The sequence below is a fragment of the Nanorana parkeri genome, unplaced genomic scaffold (assembly GCF_000935625.1).
Source record: "Nanorana parkeri isolate BGI_ZX_2015 unplaced genomic scaffold, ASM93562v1 scaffold137, whole genome shotgun sequence".
Lineage (NCBI taxonomy): Eukaryota > Metazoa > Chordata > Amphibia > Anura > Dicroglossidae > Nanorana > Nanorana parkeri.
Window position 1 is genome coordinate 207,172 of NW_017306405.1, and position 27,369 is coordinate 234,540.

At 37.8% G+C, this 27,369-nt stretch overlaps 1 protein-coding gene across 1 annotated transcript in view; it reads left to right on the top strand.

The window, feature by feature from the left end:
* PTPRN2 (protein tyrosine phosphatase, receptor type N2) overlaps nucleotides 1-27,369 on the top strand; it is a 288,746-nt gene that overhangs the window by 148,032 nt on the left and 113,345 nt on the right. The window contains exon 3 of the mRNA XM_018553983.1: nucleotides 13,846-14,058. Coding sequence (XP_018409485.1) covers nucleotides 13,846-14,058 — 213 coding nt within the window. The remainder of the gene's footprint in view (nucleotides 1-13,845; nucleotides 14,059-27,369) is intronic.

Consider the following 27,369-nt stretch of genomic DNA (forward strand, 5'->3'; position numbering starts at 1 on the left):
TTTAAAGAGAAATTAGTGGATTTATTAAACTGTGATTTATAGTAAATTAATATCATAATTTTGCATTTTACAATGTATACAGAACTTCATTGCAATTTATTGAAGCGATAAGGGTGTAGCAATTATGCATATGACAGGCCAGTGCTCCTTACAAGGAATATTTTATGTTTTATACATGGTAGTGACTAAAAAAAAATAAAAAAAATTAATTACTGATGCTTATTAATTTTCCATTTGTATTAACTGAAAACAAGGCAATGTACAAATTGGAAAGTATTTATTTGTACAAGCTAGTAAATCTTTGGCAATAAAAAACCACAAGCCATGACATTTTAAAATAATATTATTCAGTGTACATTTTTGATAACTAAGGTAAATTTATTGACAGAAAGTCAGTTAAAACAGTTATCCCTTGCAGTTCTTGTATAAGGTTGTAGATTTCTGTGTCTTACGGTCTTAAGTTTATTTATTTATTTTTTTCTTTGCATTTGCAACAAGCTCACCAGCCCTCAATGGCTTTGAAGTGGTAGAATTCCTGAAGTTCTTAGCCATTGTTGGGACTGATCATTCCTAGGAGCTCTGCATGGTGTATTGCAGGAATTAGCTGTGTTCACCATCCTGTAAGTTAGAGATTTGGACAGGAGTGTAACCTTAATGCTCACAATAAGCTACCACTCTGGATTCAACCGTGTCGTTAGAATCTTTAATACGATATTAAGGGGGTGATTTACTGCAGGGGTAATTTTTATGCTAACTCGGCGTACCTCCCTTCATGATTTTATTTATTTATTTCCTTTAAGCTGATTAGGTATCTAAGTGAGCTTGGGTCCACTTTGCTAGTTTAAAAATGGCCTCTTAGAAAACCTTGCACTTATGTTTGATATAGACTTAGCTTTATTTTTTATTTTCTTAATGGAACTTTCATGTCCACAGTATCGAATTATGGCTCAATAATCTTTTTTTTGTAAACCAGAGCTCGCTGCAGTACTAAATCTAAGCAGAAAATTCTAGATTTTTATTATCTATGTGTTTTTGTTTATTGTTACATATGCATGTGATCAGCTTGGGGGCCAGATGTGAATTGTAACTCGTGCTAAGGTTTAACTGCAACAGCTCAAGCCGTGTAGCATTTAATATAATATATATTGCATTTAGAAGGAGAAAGCATGATGTACGGAGTACAGTAGACACAGAAGCATGTTACCAATTGCTGACCTCCCCCGTGCCCTTTACTTGTTTGCAAAAGCCAGGGTTTGGTGGGGGCCCGTGAATAGTGGATTTGCAAGTACAATTTGTTCTGCACAGGAGAACAATGCCCAGCAAAGCACAAAGAAGATTCACACCCGGGGTACACAGCCTTTCCCTGCCTCCTGCCCCATCTGCTAACAGGGAGGCAGAACACTGAGCCCTAGAGCACCGTCCCTGACACCTCACCTGCTATCTTCCATATGGGGAGTGCTGGGGAAGATTTATTAGACGTGGACTCATTAGTACATGAGTGACGCCTCTTAATAAACCATGTTAATAAAAATATGTGTGTCTCTGCTTATGAATGGTGAAAATCCCTATTTAGCCCTGTTAATTAAGGAAAAATCACTCATATTTGCTGTGTCTAAAAGCCGTGCTGTCTTTTTATTTATAGAAAGTCGAAATATTGACCGGAGTAACATTTATCAATATCTTAAATTTTGACATTTAGCCTATATCTCTGATCGCAGACTCTATCCATCTCTAATATTGCTGGTATAATTCAGCAAATACATAATTCCGCAGACAGGATATTGCAAGGGTTTGCTTGGGCTGTTGCTGGTATCCAGGGCTAATTTTCAAATACCTGTGTGGTTAATTAAAAAAAAAAAATTGTTTCCTTAAGATTTGATTAAAAAGGCCAATGGGTTCTTTTGAATTGTTAGGAGAAGGATATTGTCCACCTAGAATGTAATGAAAATACATAAAATGTGTATTTCTCTCGAGCTAGCGCTGTAAACTTTGACAAAAAAATAAAAGCAGGGAAAATGAATTTCAGCACTGTGGAAGCCATGTTGTCTCCTGTGGGGCTTACCATATTTTACTCTGTCGCTCTCTTCTCCATGATTAGTAGCCCAAAAAAGCTACAAGGAACACACACACCGCTATAATACTGCAAAATATTCCACATGGTTAAAGAAATAATATCTGATTTTATTAACATAATGCTATGAAGCACGGTGGCAGGCTGACCTAGCTGTGGGTAGAAGTGTTCTACTTTAAGAAAACATCTGACTGTAAATGTCATGTTCATTAATATTTAAACAGGCCTCTCACGATTTGGAGCTGATTCCTGACAGGATGCCTCTAATTAACCCAGGCTTCTCCCCAGTACAGTCCTGATTACACCATCCACATTTTACTTCAGGAACATGGGCAAAATGGAGGAGCGTCACGTCTCCGCTGACAGAGGGGAGACGTAGGAAAAATGAGACGTGCGCTAAAATAATCACAATATTTAGCCAGGAAGACAACACACATTTGCTTATAGATTTTTATTCCTGTCAGTAATGCTTAAGCAGCCTGGACTGGGTGAGGTAAATTAGCTATATACTGAGAGATAGATAGACAGACAGACAGATAGATAGATAGATAGATAGATAGATAGATAGATAGATAGATAGATAGATAGAAGATAGATAGTATGATTGATAACCTATAGATAATAAATAGATATATAGATAGATAGATAGATAGATAGATAGATAGATAGATAGATAACAGATAGATAGATAGATAGTAAGATTGATAACCGATAGATAATAGATATATAGATAGATAGATAGATAGATAGATAGATAGATAGATAGATAGTAAGATTGATAACCGATAGATAATAGATAGATAGATAGATAGATAGATAGATAGATAGATAGATAGATAGATAGTAAGATAGATAGATAGAAAAATAGATAGATACTAAGATTGATAACCGATAGATAGAAGATAGATAGATAGATAGATAGATAGTAAGATTGATAACCGATAGATAACAGATAGATAGATAGATAGATAGATAGATAGATAGATAGATAGATAGATTAATAGATAGATAGATAGTAAGATTGATAACCGATAGATGATAGATAGATAGATAGATAGATAGATAGATAGATAGATAGATAGATAGTAAGATTGATAACCGATAGATAGAAGATAGATAGATAGATAGATAGATAGATAGATAGATAGATAGATAGATAGATGAGAGCTCACTACAAACTTTACAATCTAATTGTTGTACAATGTTCTTTAGATCTACCAACAACTATGCCTGGATAGCAGTTGATTAGATCGGTCTTCATTTTACATAGTTTTGATCTTACAGAGATTGTATGGTCAGGTTGCAATGTGTATGGTGACCATACGACAGGCAGCCTAATTGAATAGCTTTTGAGACAAGACTGCAGGGGGAATTTATAAAAATCTGGAGCAGATGGAATCTGGAACAGTGGTCCATGGCAACCAATCAGCTTTTCTCTTCCATTTTCAAAGCTTAACTGAACAGCTCCGCGACCAATCAGCTTCTCTCCGCGAGAGAAGCTGATTGGTTACTTTGGGCAACTCCTCCAGATTCTGTCTCCCCCAGGTTGATTAATTCCCTCCTCAGTACTTTCCATACATTTGCTAATCAAATAATAATAACAAGAACAGTTATAATAATAACACAATGAAATGCTTTGCCACTATAATTCTGACATCTGTCATGCATACAATGTAACACTTTTTTTTTTATTCATAGGCTTTTGTGTTTGTATACATAGAAGCACAGGAACTCTGCAGATATATCACTGTTTTATTGTATCTTTGTACAAATATCATCGTATGTCTAAGTCAGTCTCCATCCTGCATTCCTAGGAGAGGTCATTTGAATCCAGTTTTAAATTGATTGATCTTTTATAGAATGAGTGTAATGAGTTGTTTGCCAACCGGTGGCCTGCACGCTGTTGTGGATATGGAAAGTTTCAAGGAGAACGTACCTAAATACAGCGCTCGTCCAAGGGGTGGGAGTGGTGGGGGGTCTAGGTTTGTTAGGTTTTGAATTGGTACTAAGTATACTTGTTTGGTTGAGCGGCTTCAGAAAACATACGGACCGGGGTGTCCGACCGATGGGTGCTAGAATCAGAGAAAGGAGGGGAGAAGCGCTCCAAACCAAGCTGAAGACCGGGGCGTTATTCGGGGGGGACCGAAGGCTGGTAGCAGGGGCCAGTTTTAGTTCCGGAAATCCGAGTTGTGTGTTCGATGGTTGATCCAATTTGTCCCAGAAAACACAAATATATAATATACGAAGATGAGGATTTTGTGTACAAATATCATCGTATGTCTAAGTCAGTCTCCATCTTGCATTCCTAGGAGAGGTCATTTGAATCCAGTTTTAAATTGATTGATCTTTTATAGAATTAGTGTAATGAGTTGTTTGCCAACCGGTGGCCTGCACGCTGATGTGGAACTACCTATTGATCTTGCCAAGCCATGACTCTCAAGCCACTGGTAGATATGGACTGCTTATGGTACTGCAGATGGTAAAAGCAGGGCATGCTGGGACTTAAAAGTTCCCCAGCATTTTAAGGGAAGAAGACTGCTGAGTACTCAGATCAAATGATCCCACCTAGTAGAACTCCCCCTTCTTCCGCAATATAATACATTTTAGATCTAAACTTAACATTCTATTGGTTAACACACACAGGTCAGATTTTATCTCTTTTACCATCTCCAGCCTTCTTTGTAGCATATGCTGCACCCACTCTGCTGACATCACTGTGATGCTTTTTACATAGTTGAAGCTGCTTCTTGTCAATACGAAGCAAGGATATCAATTTGAAGTCACATGCTGGTTCCATATATCTCTAAGACCCCAGCAGAGTTCCCACATCTGCCCAAATGGAATGACCTTTACAGAGCCAACACAGGGTGTTACTCTCCCCTGATGGATTATTTGTTATATAAAATAAGCAATATGTAAGAACCAACCCACCATTATAACCCTGTGGCAAGAGTTAGACACAAAAAAACTACCTGTGGGGACTCTTGCTACGGGACCGAGTGAAGGATATAAAAATGTATTTTGTGAAGATAACAATCAATACCCAACCAAAACTTAAATATCAGTTTTAGATGGAATCAACATTTTTTTGAATTCTGAAACAGGATGATACATATCTATTACAAACATTGATAGTGAAAAGAGGTACTTTTGTTGTCTGTTCTGACCATTAGCCCCCGAGTGTCAATTTTTCTAGGCAGGTTTAAATATTGTTTGATTGCTGTGGGCAAATATTGCATACTTGAGGTTGAAATTTTTTTTTTTAGCTATGGGCAAGTATTCCATAAATGATGCTTAATAGAAAGAATAAGATGGTGCAAAAAGTTGAAAGCTTTGATTTCTTACAGTTGTGTACAGGCCAGGGAGTGCAGGAAGAGGTGACAATGCTCAAGTACAGTGAGAAACTATTTTTACTGAAGTAAAAAAGATGACTTCTGATTGGCTGCTACAGGTGAATGCACTTGCTACTTACTTTTACACTTTCCTGAATACCTCAGTAGTGTTCTAAAGAGTACATAAGCATTTCCTGACTTCTTAGAAGGTTCAGTTTAAGATGATGATTGTACTAGATTAGGCTTTGATACATTCATGAGTGATATATGGAGAATAGAACATACTGATGTACTCTCATCAGATCAGCACTATCATAGCATAACTCTTCTGCGTCCTGATATGAGGGGTGAACCAAGGCTCCATATGAATAGAAAATGACCAAATCTATTGTCACTGTAAAACCTTTTTTTGCTAAAAACAGATGCTGGACTTACATATTGCAGTGACATATTGCAGTGGCAGGCAAATCAATGCCAGACCTGGGGACTCCTTCTGCTATCAAATAGAGCCCTCAGCTCCCACTCTACCACTCCTGGGTAGATGGAACACATCAAGGGTTCTGATCCAACCAGTGTTGCCCACTCCTTAGCTCCTTAGAATACTAAGCTGGCAACAAGGACCACTGTAATATTGCCACTTCCTGTGCGTAATGGTTGCTAGTGATGCATTTTGAGGAAACTCTACTTTATCAGGCCTAGTATGTTGCACTTAAAGATCTTATTTATAGACTAGTTTCTATTAACAAAAAATCCTAAACAACTAATATCAAAATATAATGTAAAATGACCCCATATAATCTAAAAGGAGTGATATGCACACTTAAATATGTAGGAAAATAATGCGTTATCACAAAATGTGGTAAAATCAAATTTGAAACCAGGCTTTATGACTACGCTCATTTATTAACACCAATGGAAAGGCAGTATAACAGACTTGTGAGTTTGAAAGCCCCCTTCTTGATAACGACACTTCTTGTGGATCCTGTAATAAAAGGCAAGCAAACGATTTTGAATTGGGTCTAAGCTATACCCATGTGGACTTGGGTCAGAAAACAGATGCTACACTGCATACCTTCTGTTATTGCAACATTTGGTTTCAGTTCTTCAAATCAGGCAAAAGATACTACTTGAAGCAACAACCTTTGCCTAGGTGGACGATGCAGGCCTAGGTTGACTTTTTAACCCATCGCATCCTATAAAGCTGATAAGCCCTTTGCAAGGAACAAACACTGAGCTCCGTGTTACCAGTAGTGACCATTGATTTGGTGTGTTCAATGTCCGTGATCATTGTTACAGCTCTGGCCTTTATTGAACAAGACCTGCCTGTGACACACAGTGCTTTCTCTTTTCAAAAAGAAGAAAAAAACTTGTCTATTTTAATGCAGATTCTAACCTTTCACCCAAATGTTTTGTTCATTCCCAGTGGAGCTCAGGGGATAGAAAATTGGTGAACTCTGACTTGTGCTTGCTGGGGCATACGTTCTCTGGAGATACAATCTATAGGTGCTTAACTCCATACGTTACAGTGGTTGTCTACTTCTTTTTTGTGGACCCACAGAGACATTTGAAAATTGGTTTTCTTTCTTCAGCTGGAGCTGAATGACATTGATACCTTTATACACGAAATTAACACATACACCCATGCTGAAGCAAGGCTGTTCTTTTGTAGTTTCTTCTTGCTATACTTTCGGTTCTGGTTTGGGACAATCTCCTGTATTAGTCCTGATGAAGGTCTTTAACCAGGGTTGAACCATTGACACACCAGCAACAAATTAATTCTTATAAAAGATCCTATAAAATATGTATACTATAGCTATGGAAGATCTAATCTGTGCTGCTTTCTTCCATCGTATTTCTCTTTGCACTTGGCTCAAGTGCAAAGCCTATTTATAAAGGATAAGATTGTTTTTTTGGGGGGGGGGCTTTCATTTTCAAAAGTTCTCCATATTTGAAATGCTGCTCAGGGCAATTTCTCCTCTGGTTCTGTGTAACTAGAGTAAGGTGAAAATAACTCAGTTAAAGCTAACCGCAGGTAAAATTGACCAGTTGATAAAGACGTGGGACCTTTTGTCACCAAAATCCCTATAATGATGAATGGTTACATGCACCAGATGTAATTGTTTTTTGTCAGTGGAAGGAGACTGTAGAAGTAACTTTCCTCAAGGTGGCCCAGTTGTTTTTTCCTGCTTGTGGTGAAATACTGTAGAGTGGAATATGGAATGAAAACGCATTTAAAGGAAATTGTACTGAGAGAATTATGGAGGATGCCAATGCTGACCTCTCTTTCTGAAAATGCCAGTGCACCTGGCTGTCATGCTGATCCCGAGTATGTTCTGAGTCACTGACCTGAAATGACTATGCAGATCAGGAGCTCTGACTTGATGGACAGCATGCATGTTCCAGATCAGCAAAATCTGAGACAACAAGGCAGCTAGCATTTTAGAAGGAAGTCAGCATTGGCAGCCTACATGCTTAGTTTCTCTAAATATGGGTGTCATTCTGATAGATAGATAGATAGATAGATAGATAGATAGATAGATAGATAGATAGATAGATAGATAGATAGATTTTAAGAAAATATAGTACCTTCCTTTCCTGCTTTCTCACTTCTCCCTTCTTTCCGCCCTTTCTTTAATCCTCGATTTATTTCTCTCTGCCTTCCTTCTTCCCTTCCTTCCTCTCTTTCTCCCTCCATTCCTTCTTTTCATTCCCTCCAGCCTTTCTTCCTCTTCTTACTTCCTACCTTCATCCCTCCCTATCTTCCTCCCTTCCTATCTCTCTCTGTATATATATATATACCCAAAATGTATAGCCTTTCATCATAAACTGTCCCTATTACTGCTGAGATGCTCAGAACCTCACAACGCTCCTTAGCTGCCCTGGAGTAGACACATTGTACAGCCCAGAAGTGTCCTGAGAGCAGCGACACAATGTAATTAAGTTTCATTCAATGGTCCTAGAATATTTACCATGCATTGCCTGTGTAGATTACCTATGTGAAAGCTATAAACACAAGCAACCAACAGCAATAAAGGACTCTTCTACATGTGATGTTTTAATGGTTTGTGAGTATGAGATGTAGCTGCTTGTTGCAAGTTGCCTTTGTTGAAATCGGTATGTTACAGATGAGGCACATGTCAACACGGGGTTAAATTTAATTCTCACAAGGTATACAAATCTCACATGTAGTTGATCCCTTTATGCAAAGTTGGCTACTTGTGTTTTTAGAAATAAAACAGATATAGAAAACTAACAGTAATTTTAGTGTAACTTTTAGTTCCTAGTTATTGACTTAATTAGTGTGACCATGGATGAACTTTGGTGGCATTCTATAAATGATTTGTTGTCCTCCTAGTAGAACTGTATGTTTGTTTGCACACAGATGCTACATACACATTTTCCAAGTTAAAAGTCTATTTAAGTAGTGCCTGGATTTTCAAGTCCTGACATATTCTGTTGAGCCTGAAATAGCTGAATAGTTATGTCTACCTGTTTCTTTAAAGGGGCACTGTAGTGTGTGAGGACTGAGTATACATTGTGACTCATTACTGTTAAGGTTAAATGACAGTAATTTTCATTGTTACTTTTTTCTTGCTTCCTGGTCCATATTTTAATGATTTCTTATAAAATGTGAAGATAGCCCTCCAGTGATATCAGTATATCACTCAATGAAATCAGTACCTTGCTGAATGACTGCTGAGATGAGATCTAAATACACCTGGACATGCTCAATTATTGTACAACATTATTAAGCAGGAATTATACCTGCATATGTAATGAGTAAATACGGTTGCCGCTGTTTACACATATGGTTACAACTATTTACAGAAGTGACTGTTAGCATATAGCATTTAGCATTTTACATACATACTATAATTATTTACATTTAAATTGCTCTTTTCGATATTCAGTCTACAGTTGCACTTCGGTGTGCTTGATGCATAATGGGTATTGGGTATTTTTAGAGATACATAATTTCTACTGTGACCACAGCTACAGTCATTCTATTGCTGTTACTTGGGATAAATGCATTTGAATGCTGCACACTGTGCTCAGGTGCTGATTATTGCACTTAGCGGTAATAGTGTGGTACTGCAGTGGCATTCACAGTAGAGATAAATTATCTATAAAGTGAGCACAGTAAAGAGTGTCAAATGTGCTAAAATATAAACACAGACTAACACAAAACCCCAATCACCAGCTATGCATACTGTCAGCTAGTCCAAATGTGCAGAGATTTATTTAAAAGAAGGTTTGAAGTGAACTTTTATGTTCCCCACTGCAACCAAGTGCAGAATGGCAGAATGAAAGGAAAAATCTGATTGGCTGATGTGCTTGCCAAGGACAGCTTTTCTTCCAGATACTTTGATACATAAGGCCCATTGCTGTAGACGCATTCAAGTGGAGGTCTTGTAAATTTGTTTTTTCCCCAAGCCAGAGCCAGAAGAATGACACTGTGACTCTGGTTGGGTGTAGTTGGCAACACTTTCAGTTTTATTCTCTGCACCTTTAATCAATTATTTGTTAAATCACATCAGCAAATTTTATTTGGAATAGCAGTTCCAGGAATCCCATACAGTGTAAAATAAGTGGTGTACTGTGGCCCAAATTCCTTGGGACCCTGTTGCTGCTTGCAGCACGTGTGTAATCTGGATAATTTTGGGATTACACAGTAAAGCAGTGTGAAGTGCAATAAAAAAAACTGAATACCGAAGTAATCCACAGAAACCAATCAGATTTCAGTTTACTTTTCACACAGTGAGTTTTCTTTGCATTGCTTTATAAAAAAAAAAGTGCAATTGCCTAAAATTAATTGAAAAATATTTAAACTGTATCAATTTCTAAATGTAGAAGCCTCTGCAGTGTCGAAAGATTTCTCCAAAGGAAAGCCCGCTCAAATTTTTAGAAAAAAAGGAATTGCCAATTATTCTTCTCTATTCCCAATATAACCCCAATGCACCCATGCCCCCTGATTGAGAGGATGAATAGATCCCCGGGCTGGCATGTAACAGTCCAATGACTCTGCTTGGCAGGCACAGAAGATGCTGGACAGGGCTGTGTAGGTGTGGACTGGTTTAGAAAGGAAAATCATTAACTCATGCCAAGCCAGATTTGTGCTGGTATTAGATAGATTCACACACTACAGTGCCTTTTTAATATCTGCAAAGAACATAGTACAGTCACTCATAGCAACAAAGCAGAGTTCAGCTTTGAGAAGCTCATAGAAGACTTATTTTTGTTCTTACTTTAAACAGCTTCTTTTTTTACCATGTTATGTGGGTTTTTATATATTATTTTTATATAAGCTACAGATTAATAAATTAACCAGATTTATCTTTTGAGTACAATTGTTTCAATTGTGTACATTTGTGTTTAATGTTTGTGTTATTTATACAAGAATCGGCTATATCTTAATGGGGTTTATTCACTTAGACAATGCATAATAATGATATGCTGTAGCAACCAATTAGATTTCAGTGTTCATCAGTTAACTGCAGTCAGATCACTAAAAGAGGATTTCTGATTGGTTGCTATAGTTAAGCGTAGCAATATATATTGGCAGATCTAACACTGACAATGACAAGCATTTAGAGATATGCCTATCTTTGCTGGGAATTGTATGCCATCAGTTTTGCATCCTGCTTTGCTCTAGTCAGCAATGGGTGGACAGAATGCTGCACCCTTGTCTCCATAAAAAGGGAGCAATATGCAATTGCAATGTAATTTTTTTTTAGCATGTCTGAAAAATACCTTCTCTCTTGGAAATACCTGTTATGACTCTTAACCTCTGCAAGGCCTGATTGGTGCAAGTGAAGCTTGCTTCTCTTATTTAGCTTGATTGTATCAGGCCAGATCTCAATGCCCTTACTGTACACACTCCGAGTTTGTGTACATTCCTCAGTTTACCAAATGCAAGCGGTAGCTACAGCTCTTATTAGTATGGAAAACTCATGAAAGAAGCATGCAATGTGTATGGTAATTTGAGGTTGAATTGCAGCCTGCAAGTCATTCTGTTCCGCAAGAATTTTCCATCAGTAATCTTTGTATCAAGCACAGACACGCTTCTAATTTGGTCGCTGGACACTTCCTGCTGCCTTCTGTGTGTTAAAGAACTCGCAATCCTGGTAATGCTACAGTAAACTGATCAAATCTGAAGGTGTAAATTAATGTAACGTAACTAATAATTATCTCATCGACAATAAAGTGTGATATAAATCTTGGTGAAGAGGAGGATTGCCTTGGGCATTGGCAGACTGTGCAGTGACATCACTGCTTAGGATCTGGGAAAGTTATCCCTTTGTAGCGGTTTCCGTGTTGGGGGACCGGTGAGCTATTCCTGCTAGAAGGGACCAGTTCCTTGTAGAGTGTTCATTTTAACCCCTGAATAACAGCAGGTATGCGAATCACTTAGAAATAACAGTTATCCAGCTCTGGAAAAACAATAGTCAGGAAGGGGTGGATCACAATATGGGATCCCCCTCCGCTCAGTGACTGGGTGACAATGTCGTATGGTCCAGGGGGCTGGCTGTGTTTTAGGGGTACACACCCATGGCTATAGCAGTGTGTAGGGGGGTAGAGGGGAGGAACGCTTGGCAGGGTGGGGCCACTAGAGACTTGTTCTGTGCCTCTGACAATGAGGAGGATTCTACAGGCACACATGCATCTCAGATTAATTCTGCTTAGCTTTAGAAGGGGTGTTCAATCTCTCCCCTCCCTCCCTTCTTTTCTATCCAACTCCCAGGGCTGCCAAACCTAACAATCCTCCTCCTCCTTCTCCGAAACCAGCAGAGAAGAAGCTTGGGAGTCTTATTGAATGTCCATTTCCATTAACTCAGCCTAGGCAATAGCTAATCCACTGCACTGCAGGCAAGGAGGCTAATTAATGACAAGCTTTTACAGTCAAGACTGGCGATAATTGCTTCGGTTTCCTTTATGGTGCCAAGATAAAAATGGACCGGGTCTCACATAAGAGGCACTGTGTACACTGCAAGACAGGAGGACATTAAGAGGCTGGCCGCCTGAATACGGAGCAGAAAATTACTAATAGACAAGAGATAATGAATAGACCAGGCAGGCATTCATGGGGAAAAATCCATTTTGTTAGCACGCAAAATGAGGTGCTGGAAAAGAGTTTGCTAATTGTCCTCATCTTGTAGCAGGCAGGGCTGCTCCCCAATTCATTTCTCTGCTAATTGTGAGTGGGGAAGGGTGCCCACAGCGCCCTGCAGCAATCTGCCTGCCCAGGCTTTTCACTTTTTTTTCCTGTTGGGTTTTTAATTGTTGCTAATACACCTTTATAATGAAGCTAATGAGGGGGAATTATTGGACAACTTTACGCATGGATGCAAGGAGAGAGCAGCACAGGAATTGTGTGCTGATGCTGCTGGCTATTGCACTCTCATCACTGGATTGGTACTTCCTCTCACTGCCTCCTCTCACCAGGTACAAGTATGCTTCCCAAAACCTGGATTTCAAAATGTGTGTCTAGTCAGTACATGTTTCCTTGTGTCGCTTCTATTTACACTGTATAATTACTTTTAGTTGAAGTTACAGTGTATATTTGCTGTATCTATAGATTGTTTTTTCAAAATCTGGCACTTTAAAATTCCGGACACCATGGAAGCAGTTTATTTGTAATTCTCTATTCACACTGCAACCTATCTACATTGTATGTTCAAGTTTTCTTGGAACTATATTAATAACTATATTTTCTGCATTTTATGTAGACTAAGTTTGTTAGGGTTTAGAATCTCTATTACTCAATATCTGGCACTTCAAATGACTGAACCTTCATTTAATTGCATTTAGGTTGGGCAGTGCATTTTTGTAGCAGTTCTTATTTACTTATTATTTCAGCACTGTGCATTTATTATTTTATGATTTCTTGTGATTTGGCACTTTGAAATGCTTTACATGTCACTAGCAGTTTTCGTGCATATACCACTTTATGTTGTATCATAACATTTAACATTATATATAATATTATAATTTTAGAGCTATGGGTTAACTTTTTCTTACAGCCTGATCTTTTGAGGCTCCCGACAACCCTGGACCATATTCACATTTATTACCTTATTACTACCTATTTATTTCTTTAACCTCCTTCACATTACGCTATAAACTGAAATTATTCATAGTTTCTATGTTTTGCATCTGTATATTTTTTTCAGGGATGACAATCTAGAACTTTAAAATGACAGATGATGGCTAGTTAATAGTAAGATTTCCATAATTGATAGGAAATTGTAACTATTTAATTTCTTATAAATAGAATTTTATTTTAAAATAGCAGTTAGATTTTCCCTAGCCTTTACATTTTACCTTTAATTGTTATAGGGCCATGAATTTTCTATCTGTTTTTTCTTTTACCTGAGTATAGTGCTTGATGTGTTAACTCATAATAGATTTGGGAGGACTTATTTCCTCTTTCATTCTCCACAGAAAAGTAAATTGAAGCTATTGCCTCATCGCTTGGAGGAAGAAGATTCTACTAAATTTATTATCCTCACTCTCATCTCCATTGCCTCTATTATTGGGATCCTCTCTGGGTCCGGGGTCATCTACTGCCTGCGCCACCGGTCCCATCACAAACTCAAGGAGAAGCTCTCAGCCTTGGGAGGTGACAGCAGTACAGATGCCACCAACACGTACCAGGTAAGGATTATTTGCTATATACTTTTCTGATTAACTGATTCCCTGTGAAAACTCACTAAGACTACAGGTTTAAACTGCTTTTCGGCAAATAAATAAAGTTAGAATACTTTATTTAATACTGTTGCTAGGATACAGCATGTTGTTACTTTTCAAAGACAGAACACACCATACCATGTAAAGCTCTCAAGAAGTCCTGTAAACCATTTATTTTGGTTTGCAGTCTGTCCAGCAAAGTACAATGTAATGAGCAATAACCCTTTTGAGAAAATTGATAACTGTACTGTGTTTTGTGATGTTATATAATGCACCTTGTAAGAGGTCATGTATAATCTATGTAAGGGGCACTAATACACATTTATCATACATGCCTCATTTATAGTTTAACTGCTGCTGTGATGTACAGTGTAGAGTGTTTGCTGAATAGCAGAAATGTAGACAAAGTTTTCTCTTTGTCCACTAAACAAATATTTCATATACAGTATACATATATACAGAATAAGCATGCTCACTATACAGTACACTGGCCCAGTGACCCAACCAGGTTCAAGAGTTGATTCTCCTGGTTTTTTTCCTTTTTATATGTATTATTTCTTAAAATTACGATATTTGCCTTTAAAAGACCTCACTTGTCCATTGTAAAACTGCACTCCTACCAGTCTTAGTCTTTAGTTCTTCCAGCGTATAGTTAAGATTTTGGGGATAATTTGTGTCAGCTTATTGCATTATTAGCCCTAAATGTATTTATTCGTGCTGGCCATAATTCGTCTAGCTTACTGAATGGAATCAATTTACTGTCGCTCCTGGAGTAAACCACCTCAAAATGCCTGGCCTGCCTATGTATATGTGTCATATGCATCATATATATATATATAGGGCACACTTCACCCTTCACATATATATATTGCATTGGCCTTGCGTATATATTTTGGTGCATGTTAAAATTAAGCACACTCATTTTTTTTGTTCTTATAATTTATTTATCTTAAATGATCTCAACTGCTCATTTAGAGCACATCACAAATTAACTAAGATTGTCACTAAAATGTTGTATTTTGATGTAACTTAGATTTAACAAAGAGCCAAAAGTTGAAATGCCTTTTCATGAAAATTATCAGGGCACAAAACCTTCTTTTGACAGCTCCAATTAATAATAAATGTAATTAAAATCAAACCTAGAAAAATGTTTTCTATGTGACCTTTTGACTATACCTCCTGGGGGCATATTGGTTAGGCTGATATTGATTTTATAATGAGTAATGGTTTGTTTAATAATCTGGCATCTACACACTACATAAATTATACTTGAATTATGACACTGGTGACAAAAAAAATCCATCTAACCTGCCTAACTTTGAAAACAATAGTCTTCTTTACTTACATGTTATTTTAAAATCATTCATATTAAAATAAAACTCAATCCATTTTTGCATATACTATGCTGAAAGGTTTAAAAGTATAATGTATAATCAAGCTCACAGTTTTTGACAAACGCACACAGGCCAGCTTATCTAAAAATATGTAATAGGTATACTTTTTTTTCTTCTACAAACACACATGATTTTTTTAAATTAATATTTATCTGACAGGAGCGTGCTGCATTTGAATTAACATTTTTATTATGCCTTGTAATTTGTTTTATATGCCCATATTTTATTCCCCCTATTGTTATGGTGTTTTAGGAAGCTATAAACAAGCCTTGGGAGTGTCTTGTAAACAGAAGCTCTAAGCACACATGCTAGTTGTCCCGGCTCCCATTAAAGGTGATTAGGAAAAGTGCCTGTGTGACTTGCCTCAGTGATCAGCACCGCTTAGTGCTGCTACATTGGCCTTGGGTAATGCAGATTTCAACCCATTCTCACCTGACGCGCCACCTCACTAACCTCCCTGCTGCTCTGTCATCAGTTCATTAAGAGCAAACGCTGAGCATGTGTTAAAGAGGCTGCTTGTTAATCTCAGTCTAAAACCCCACCCCATGTGGAAAACCATTTTATTTATTTTTTTATTTGTGCATTGTGCAACGCTGGATAGAATGGACCCATTACTTCACCCTTCACTTTGGAAAATATCAAAGGTTACCTTATTCAAAATGCTAAAATGCCAGAGGGATGGAAGTTTGACTTGATGTTGCACCTGTTAATCCTTTAACCTCTCTGCTTCCAGAATGGCTCATGGTGCCTTGCTAGAGAGCTCCTCTTTGTTCTGCTGACAGATCACCCACAATGCATTGTTACAATCAGCGCTAGATGCCCTGTACCCTCACTATAAATGTAGCACCAGCCCATGTTCCTAATAAGCCTTCCTTGACTACAACTTGCTTTAATATTGATCTTCTCTTAAAATGATATAAAGCTTAAATGTTATATAACCAAAGGCCTGTAGCAATGATGGATTATATCATGCTGCAACATCAAAAGGAAAAGAAATAACCATAGTTATAAAATGTGTTTATGTCGGCAGCCTTTTTATATCTCTTATAGACAAAGACTAGATTCTCTTTCAGATTCCCTTCATAAATGATCTGAACACTCAAACCACAATTATTCTAGAGCATGATGTAATTAAGTATATATATATATATACAGTATATATATATATATATATATATATGTATATATATATATATATATTTGTATGAAACAATTACATATTTAGGATATAAGATTTAAAAAAACATAAAGATCACCAGGCCATGATAAAATAAGAATATAAAATTCTTAAAAATGTAGTAATATAAAATGTAATGACATTTAATGATTTTGTTTTACTGTGAACAAAAACCTTTAACTGCATAGTAGAATTCAATACAATTCTTATTGGAATAGTTAGATGTTTTCTGCCTACATATTAATTCCCTTAAATTTGCATTGCAATAACCTGTAGCACAGACGGTCCATTTGATTAAATTGATGGCCAGCATATGGTGTAGTGGCCTTTGTTAACGGAAGGGCCAACAGTCAGTAACCCCCAGACCAGCGTGCCAATCAACATATGCTGCTTTGTCTATTGTCAAAATTTGTAATATATGCTAAATAATATTCATTATTTGCAAGACATTACAAGGAATAACAGGTCATTGCATTAGTTTAACCAAAAAAAATTATATGTTTCCCAGCACAATTTAATGCCCTAGAAATACTTGATAATGGTGTATTAGTTGCTATAAGGAAGTCTATATATTTGGAGCTAGAAGTTGTTTACATGGTGGGTGTAGAACAGGTGTTTTGCATAATGTGATCCTTGAAAGATTCCCTACAGCCTGGATTCAGCTGTCACATTTATGAATGAAACCACAGAATTCATTTTCAGGCTCAATTTGCTTTTTTATATATTAAGACCAAATGGGTGTAAGCCTTAACTAAGGGCTATACAGCCCTCTTTTGTGATGGTTACACAAAAGGCTGGTCATCCCAGCCACACATCTTATCCGTTTTTCATAATATGGCTGTCAAACATCATATTATACATGTAATATATTACAGGATGTCCTCTCTTGTACATTTAGTAAATTAAACCACTATGAGTATATTTATTATTTGATAACAGCATTTAGCTGATAGATGGTCCTGATGCAGAACAAGAAAGAAAAAAAAGAGCTGTTTTATGGAAAAGTTAGGTCTCTAAAAAGCACTCTCATTATCCTACAAATGTCAGGAGACGAGAAACGGAGCAAAGAAAATTCTTTTATGTGTATGAAGCTGTCTCCCTCCTGTTCCCCTCTCTCTCTCTCTTTGTTTAATGTCTTTGATGTTCACATCATTGCAGAAAATTGTTATCACATTTTAGCTTACCAATGAGCCCTTCAGAATGCAAAAAAAATTAAGTCACCCCAAATAGCATATTAAAGTCACATTCTAAAGTCTAACATGAAATTAATTTATTCTGCAGATATGTTTCATGTTTTCTCTCCAAACATCCTAATAGTTCTAATTCTATAATATCATCTTGTAACATTTGTAGGTTTTCAGGATATTTTTACATTGAATGGTAACACGACATGGTGCAGTTGGCATTAATGTGATATAGACCAAATGGCGCTTCTTCTCTTTTTTAGTTGTGACTTCTAAGTAGAAATGTGTGTTCTTGAAACAAATCGGTGACATGTGTAGCAAGATCACATTGGCGTAGAGCAGATTAGAGAGTTTTACTTTTTACATTCCGTTGAGTAATCAGTAGATGAAAATTTAATTTTAAGACCTCTGAAATCTCTGATGCTAAAGCAGAAAGCTATGCAGAGTCTGTGACACTTAAAACAGTAGCTAGACTCTGCAGGTAATTATTCAAAATGGCTGTGTCTGCAATGAATGTAGTATTTCGTTGGCAATATTTCAAGTACCATTAGACATAACCAAACACTATTTTTTTTAATGTCAGACTAATTTTAAGAAGCTAAAAATAATCTCTTGTTCCAGAACCTTAAAAAATACACTCAGTGCAAAACTGATATTTCATGTTTAGGAAGCTGCTGGTAGATTGGTAGAGTCACATATTAGCATCTTACATCACCCAGAGGATATGTTTCTGAGATCGCTGATGAGTTCCCTAGTTGCCCACCTACTAATGCCACTGCAAGAGATTTTTCTTTTCTTGGTATTTTCTTACATTTCTACATTGTGAAATATTCAGATTGCAGTGTGAAATGTTAAGAATGATACTCCACAAAGATATGGGGCAGTGACAGGAAGTCTGAAAAATATGGGGCCCTTGACCATAAGTACACATGCTTTAGTGACCTTAGATAGTTGGAAAAATTGGAATCTCAGTTGCATCATGAGGTCAGTACTCCTAACCAATCTATGAGACCAAATATTGATTCCTTCTCTGATTGTCTGCATTTTGTATTTTTATTGTAGAACATATTGGTAAACTTCTGTAAAAGAGCTTTAAGTCACTTATGAGCTAGTCGGATTAATCCTAAAATCAGCAGACATTTTAAGGCAGCTAGGGAAAAAATGCTTTGGTTACCAGTGCTTGAAAAGGACCATATAAAATTTGATTTTAACTGTCATTTTTAAGGTTATTTGGCTTCCCATCTCTTGCCATTGGTCCAAATCTTTTCTAATAGTGTTATGGTAATTTGCGCATACATTCTTAAGTAATTTTTTTTTTCAATTATACAAGAACAATGGCAAGAAAAAGCAATCATATATAAGGTTATAGTAAAGTGGAAACATATGAAAGAACAATGAGAAAGGTAAAAATAGATCCTCATTGTCTGGCTAAACTAGAGGATTTGTGAATTATATGAATTATTTTATTTCTTACTATTTCCTTAGAGTTGAGTTATTGACTTTGAATTGTTAAGGCATGTACCTGTATGAGGAAGGAGGAAACAGCAATGTCCCAAAGAAAGCACATATGGGGAATGACTATATATCCAGTAAACATGAGGAACCAAGCCAACTGTCATTTTGTTGCCTCCTTTTGCTTAACATGGCAGCTAAAATGGAAAATAGGTTGGACAGCATTGTTGCAGAATTATTACATAGCTTACAATCTGTTTAGGTATAAGTGCTTTTATATACATAGCCTGAAATTGTATCAGTAGGTCTTTCACATAACATAATTACATTTAGCTATAGATTGGGAGCTTAATGTCTACAAGTGAGAGAAAAATAGCAGTCTCTCCTAATGCCTACAAAATAGAAAAAGGTATCAGTCTCTCTTTAATAATTTGGTGGTCTTTTTCTTTAATACCTAGATGATTTTCTCATCTGATTTTTCATTGTAAATTTGAAACATTTCTTTGAAAAATCATAGGCATTTTAAACAGTACTTGTCTGAAAAAATATCCCCATTTCTCCAGGACCTCTGCATACACTGAATTTTTATAACCTGCATATTGCAGTACATATTAGCAAGCACAGTTGTACTTCAGGTTCAAATCTACTGGTCGCATACCAAAAGGATAGCAACCTCTAAGATATGCTTTTTGTACTATATTTGAATGGTTTGCTTCATTGAGATAAAAAACAGAAATGTTAATTTGAGAAAATACTGTGATCTTGCCAAAAGGGGGGTAGCAATGACAGTCCCTTTTCTCTTGCCATGTGTTTTTGTGGTAGAGGGGAAGTTCTTTGGTGCCCAGTGCAATTTTTCAGAAAAGGGGTGTGGCTCAGATGCTTGCTTGACTTTTCAGAGCAGCTGGGAGCATCGCCCGACTAAGGCCACCTTTGGCTGTGGCAGCAGAGCTGTGCTGGGGAGCAGTCAAGTGTTATACAACAGTATTATTATTATACAGTATTTATATAGCGCCAACAGTTTGCACAGCACTTTACAATATATGGAAGACATTACAATGCAATTCAAGACAAGATGGTAAGGAGGGCCCTGCTCCTTACAACCTAAGAACAACATGTCTTAATGTTCGAATGGGCTGTCTACATTGATAGACACCTTGGAGTTAATAGGTTATTTACTTTTCTAGGAAATTTTCACTTTGCAAGAGAATTTTCATTTTGCAACATATGCCAGGAAAAAAAACAACATTATTGTTGTTTGCACATGATTGGATGATGGAAGTCAGCAGATCACCTTATTCACTAAGAAAATTCCTTTGTAAAGTGAAAGTTCCTTTGCAAAACAAACAGTCTATTTGCCTTTAGTAAACCAACCCTATTGATACTTCTGCCACCATGAGTTTTATGCACAATGTAGCACATTTCAAAAAAGGATTATACATGCCCAATGTAGCACCCTTGTTTTAAACAAAAAGAGCCTGGTTCACTGAAGTGTGAAGTGAAATGAAAAGAAGGCAAAGAGAAGACATGTACACAATCATATGTAGAGGAATTAAAAAAAATAGACCTTTTCTTGTCTGAGATGGTTGTGAATGTGCATCCCTTCAGTGTATTTCACCTCATTTCACACCCAAAGTAGTTCTAACACATGTATGTCCATATTTATCTATGTATGTTATGAAAAACATTTTACCTAAACCAGCTCATAATGTATGTGTAGTGATGCTTAAAAATCACCAGATGAGGGATAAAATCATTGAAAATAGCAAGTCAGGTATAGGACATTATGTCTCGTTAACATCAAATCTGAAACCTCAGTGCCGATCTTCCATTTTGATGTTTCACTGGTGAAGAACAATAAGTATCACGCTGAGCTTGTAACTGGCCTGCATGTTGCATGTGACCAAACGTGTCTGCTTTTCATTCATTAACATCCTGACCGTGGTTGACTTGCTTGAATACCCTGTCACTGTAGGCGTCACAGTTCTGGAGCCTGCCAGTGTGTGCCATGTAAAGACAAGTCATGCGTTCAATGCAGAGTGGCACCAATGCAGAGAAAGCTTTTCACATTTTAGGTGATGGTGAAATGTGATTTTATGCTAGCTCAAAAAAGCAGGATCTGACAGCCAGGACAAAACTGTAGGGCTAGAATTCCATTGTGAAAGCTGGATTGTTTTTAGGTAGCAGTAAGCTTGGTTTACTAATCATCGGGCTGTATGAACCTATTTGCTGCAAATGTAGGATTTTCAGATGAGCTGTCATCTTAAAAATAAACCACACAGGGCTCGGTGGGGAAAGCAGTACCCTCCACTGCTCATAAAACATTTTCCAGCAAACCCATTGTGCTCTGTGCAAATGCAAATTTCTGCAACTAAGAAAGTAATTCTCTTTTCTAATACTTAAAGGAATAGTCTTTTAGATGCTCATGTGTTAAATGTAGTTGCCATGTATTTGAGGAGTCATGTACATGTTTGTAAGGTATGAAATAGTCAGATTTCTGAGTCAGAATTCTTCCTGATTGTTGGCAGTCTTAAGGTGAGCATATACTACTTGATTCCACACTGATTTTTTTGCTTCATGATAATGACCGAGCAAGGCCTAGAAACGTAGGGCTTTTCTAGAGAGCATTTACAACCATCAAATTTTCTCATTAAAGCATAAATACTTCTAGTGATTGACTGATTGAGAAGAAGGAAGGAAGTATTTGTTTGTTTGTCCACTGCTTCACCAGTCATTTTTGTGGTGGGTCCCAGCAGGGTCAAGGACAGACCGATATCTTACCACCTATCATTCTCAGTGTAACATTGCTCATCTTTGGCCAGCCAAGGTCTCAGCCAAGCTCAGATCTCAGTTTTGTCCCACAAATACAGATCCTGTATATTTTAAGCTATACTAGAGGTTGTTACATGTTCACTTATGCTTTATAATGGCTCTGTTAGTGGTGTATGTAAAGAACAAAATAGACCCCACAACTTGCACTAGAGCTCCACGGTGCACCAGAGAGTTGTTGAAGATTTGCAAAGAAGCAGAAGAGCAGTGATTGGGTGTTAAACAGCTAGAAACATTCTTATTATATGGAAAAGTTAGTATTTTGCCTCAGGTGGTACCTCAGGTAATGTTAGTATGAGGCAAGGTTATAACCTTATCTTATAAACACATAGGAAGCAACAGAGGAATTAAGAATTTCATCTTGCTACAGTTTCCCTAGTGTGAGTACTATTGAAAGCAGCCACAGTTGGAAGGGGTTGGGCTTATAACTGTCAGTGTTGTCGTGGCATTCTGAATGATCTTAGGAATGCACCTGGAAATCAGCTGATATACAATATACTCTAAAGCTCTAAAAGCTCTTTTTTTGGGGAGTACTAGCAGTTATACTGCATCTCTTTAATGCCCTTGGATGAGTGAACTTTTGCATTCTACGCTATGTTTTTCTAGTACTCCATCATGCTGCTAGTGGAAATGAATAGTGTATCATCTGCAATATTAAATATAGAATATTTTACATAAACATTTGACAGTATATGGAGCTTATTAAAATAATTTTTTTCCACAAAATTCTTGTCCACAAAATGTATCCAATAATGCAGGTGTGTTGTATACTGTTTATGTGAGGAAAATGTGCTTATTGTGTGTCATTTATTGCTTGTCTATATACTGTATAATACAGTTGTGTAATGATTTGCAGAGACTGACAAGCAATTCATATCAATCTTTTCCCCAATGGGATTTACAGGCTCGGTGTAGGGTCTAAAAGGAAGTCAGTTGACCATTAAGCATGTTTTTGGGTTGTGAGAGACAGATAGTGACCCTGATAGAAGCTAATCCCAGCAAATTAGGCTTCATGGCCGGTGTGCTATTCCTTCTATTCAGAAAGAATTTGGTTATGATGAACATTTTTATGCCTAAGGTGGAAATATTTGTAGAGATATATTTCTATAATTTACAACTTTCCCTAAAATCTTGATTGACAGTTAAGATGCCTAACCACTAAGTCAAACAAAACCAAAAATATTGATTACATTAAGTCTCTTATTGTTTCAATACAGTATTTGCCAAGGCAGCCCATAGAAACTATAAACAGGTGATGTTTTTTTGGTTGTCTTTATACAGTTTTAAATTAAATAATTAGGATGCCTCTTTCACACCATGGCTATTACAACTGCATGTGTTACCATGTAGTTGGACATTGTGTAAACCATGTGCTTCTGGACAATATAGCAGTATAATGGTCTTTTCTGCCTATACTTGAACCCTTTGCTCCTATGTGCTCCTTATCTTTTTGAGGTGCACCATTGCACTAACCTTATGCAAGGCATCTAACCTTGTGTAGATGCCTTAAAGTCACATGTCAGGCAGAAAGAAATTCCCCCTCCCCCCCAGACTGCAATGGTTGAAAGCTTGTTAAGTCTAGGGGTAGAGGAATAAGGTATAATATCTTTTTCCTTGCTTCAGACTCCCCTTTTCCTTGTCCCCCCAAAGCCAGTTTTCTAAGGCACTGTGGCTGGAAGTTGCATCAAGTACCATACAATATTCTTGCATTCTATGTGAGAGCACCGAGGGCCCTTCCACAACTTGGAGCATCAGGGAGAAGAGCCCCAGTAGCCAGGGGATCGAGGAATAAGGTAAGTAATACAGCTTTTTTTCTCTACCACCTAGATATGAGCTTTTACAAGGAACACAGAGAAATGTGTTAGCACAGGACACAAAACAATAAAACACAACCCCCCTCATGACTCACTATGAAAACATCATATAACAAATGAAAAGCAAAATAATTCAGGTACCTACTCCATCACAGCCACTCTCCGTAACAATAGAATAATAAGCAGTAAGATAGTTGTTATAACTGGTCTCATTTAATCCTATGACCTGAAAAGCATCATAGGAACATGACTAGATGAGAACCCAGGGACCATCCTATAAGCAGCAATACCAAGCAACTACTTAGTATGGCAATGCCCAACACAAAATGTCTAGGGTGGGGGAGTTGCAATCTGTTTTAAATTAAAACTAAACTATAAACCCTAGTAACTAGCAACATGAAGAAATTAGAGTCAATATGTTATTTAAGCACCGATCACTGGATAATGGAAAACCCTCTCTCTTAGGAAGTAACTGGCAATATGACTTGTCTGGTTTCAAACCACCCCAGATAACGCATCCATGAAGACTTCAAAGCCTGGGTTGATGAGAAGCAATCTCAATTTGGACAAGAGCTTTCTATGATAGCATTGGGGTTCGCTCAACAAATATCATCTGTCCCTTACAGAAGATATTATATACATGATCTTGTTCTCCACTTGGGATTTAAAAATAACTGATCCTACAAACCCAGTAGTTTGGGTTTATGGGATCACGGCCATCTGTATTTCCGTAGTCCTTTTCCATCTAACACCAACTGGGAAGAAGAAATATCACTCATTAGGACAGCTGTCTTTAAAAAGGTTAACCTTTGAACTGTGTCTTGAAGAGATCCTAGACACCTGAAGCAGGACCTAGACCTCCTAGTCTTTCTTTTAACTCCACTGGTCCTGTTAGGATCACACTTTCCCCTTCACTCCACCATGCAGCTTGGTACAATAAGACTGGAAAAAGAAACAGAAGGGACAGGGGAAGCTGGAAAGGTAGTGGGGGGAAACACAAACTAAACAGGTAAACAAAAATCTCTGGACCAACATCCTAGGACTTATTCACACCACATGCGTTTGGGCTGTGCTGGCCATTTTTTCCCATGCAGCCTGAATTCAAGACAAGGCAATTTGCCTTTTCACAAGTGGGTACAGTTCACCTGTGACAAGGTAAAAAAAAGCATAACAAAAAAAGAAAGTGCGATGTGGCTCAATCAAGCACCTCGGCACTATCGAGGCACACATACACCAGCAGCTGTGTGGTTGTGTGCAGGTGCTGGTGTGAACAAGCCCTTAAGGATTATCAGTTATTACCAATTATTGCAAAAAAAATAAGACTACCTGTCACAACTAATTGCAACAGCAAATAAATGAACTGCTCAATTCTGTGGAAAAATTCTTGCCTGAGGCCGAGTATGACCATGTCACAGAAAAGATGAGAAGAGTTTGCACATTACCAACAAAGTCTCCTCACTCAAAGATGGAATTAGGACTGAAAAATCATCAGACCTCCCAGTGCCCATTAGTACAGACCCCACACCAACAAGCATTTGGACAGCATTCCAGAAAAAACAGCACAGAAATAGCACTAGCCCGCCTACTGAACAATCTATAGCTAGAGACAATGGAGAAGGTTCTATCCTTATCCTCCCTGATCTTTCTATTGCATTTGACAGAGTGGACCATAACATCTTACTGTATTGCTTAAAGCTGCTCTGTGGTCTAGAGGGTTGAGTGCTGGGTTGGGTTAAATGCTTCTTGTCAAGGAGAATACAAAGGGTCACAGCAGGAATGCATTCATCATCTTCACTTCTATAACATTATGGGGTGTCACAGGGCTCAATTCTGTTACCAAGGTTATTTTCAATACATTATCCCTCTGGGAAAGATCCTCCAACACCATGCCTTAGCCACCATTGCTATGCAGATGACACAAAACTCTACCTGTCTTTAAAACCAGACACTGGTGACCCTGTAACTAAAAATCAACAGGGGTCTTACCGACATACAAAACTGGATGAACTGTATCTGGATAAAGCTGAACCCGGACAAGACAGAAATGCTTGTAATTGGAGGGCAGAGTCTAACATCAAAGTGGCAGCAAACATGTCCAGCTGGTTTAAACCTTAGGAATACAACTTTTATGTTCTCAGACCATGTGTGCAGTCTGGGCATGATCCTAGACACTGTCCTATCAAATAAACAACAGGTATCAGCTGCCATCTTTCCACCATCTCAGGAATATTAGAAGAATCAAACATCTAATTCCAGCAAAGAATATGTCAAAATTAGCACATGCATTTGTTTTATCGCGATTTGATTACTGCAACTTCCTCTACTATGGTCTCCCTGGGAAAAAAAAAATCACATGGCAGCCGAGTGAAAGACCGACCTGAAGTGAAGTGAGCTGAACGCTGTTCGTCTATTCACTTCAGGCTGGTACGGCTGATTTCAGCCGTACATCGGCTGAAATCAGCCGTACATCGGGTGGCTTCACGTGGCTTTGGGTCGGCCGAACATGCTCGGCATGTTCGAAGCGCAGGAGGAGTTCGACTCAGCCGATCCAACATCTGGATCGGCTAAGCCGAACCTCCAGCAGGCTACTCGTTGCTGTTCGGTCTATTCTTATAGATGCCGAACAGCAGTGAGTGAATAGCCGAATCTCGGCTGTTCTGCTCGGTCCTTCAGAGGCAAACTTCAGAAGCAGAGACAAACACTGCTTTTTCTTTATTTTTTCTTTATTCTGACACGGAGCCATGTCAGAATAGAAAAAATAAATAAAAAATTTTGCCCATAGGAATGCATTGCTAGATTCCTATTGGCTATTTCAATTTGCAATAGCCAATAGTAAACTAGCATTGTACCTGCCCTCTGCTGATGAAGAACTGCAGCAGAGGGTGGGTACAATGCTAGTTTACTATTGGCAATTGCAAATTGAAATAGCCAATAGGAATCTAGCAACGCATTCCTATGGGCAAAAATTATTATTATTTTTTTCTTTTCTGACACGGCTCCATGTCAGAATAAAGAAAAAAAAAGAAAAAGCAATGTTTCTCTCCTGGGCTGCCAGGAGCAGGAGACTCCCGGAGCACCCAGGAGAGTTTGCTGTCTGGAGATCAGTGTCCCTGGTTAGCTGGTAACAAGGGACGCTGATCTCTCTGCAAGTGGCCGGAGCCAGCCGTAAGATCACGGCTGGCTCCACCCAGCTGTCAGAAACAGGCTGTCGGAGCCATAGCTAGCTCCTTTTGCGCCCGAGGCAAGAACAGAAAATTGTGCCCCCCCCCCAACAGACGTGTGTGGTATGTGACGTCATGCGTCCCACCTCATATCCACAGAATGCGCTGGCGGCCAGATCCAAAATAGCATAAAAATTTGTTTCGTTTGATGAAACTAATGAAAACATTTTTAGTTTCCGTTCATTTTGTCCGAAGTAAATTTTGAGTCTT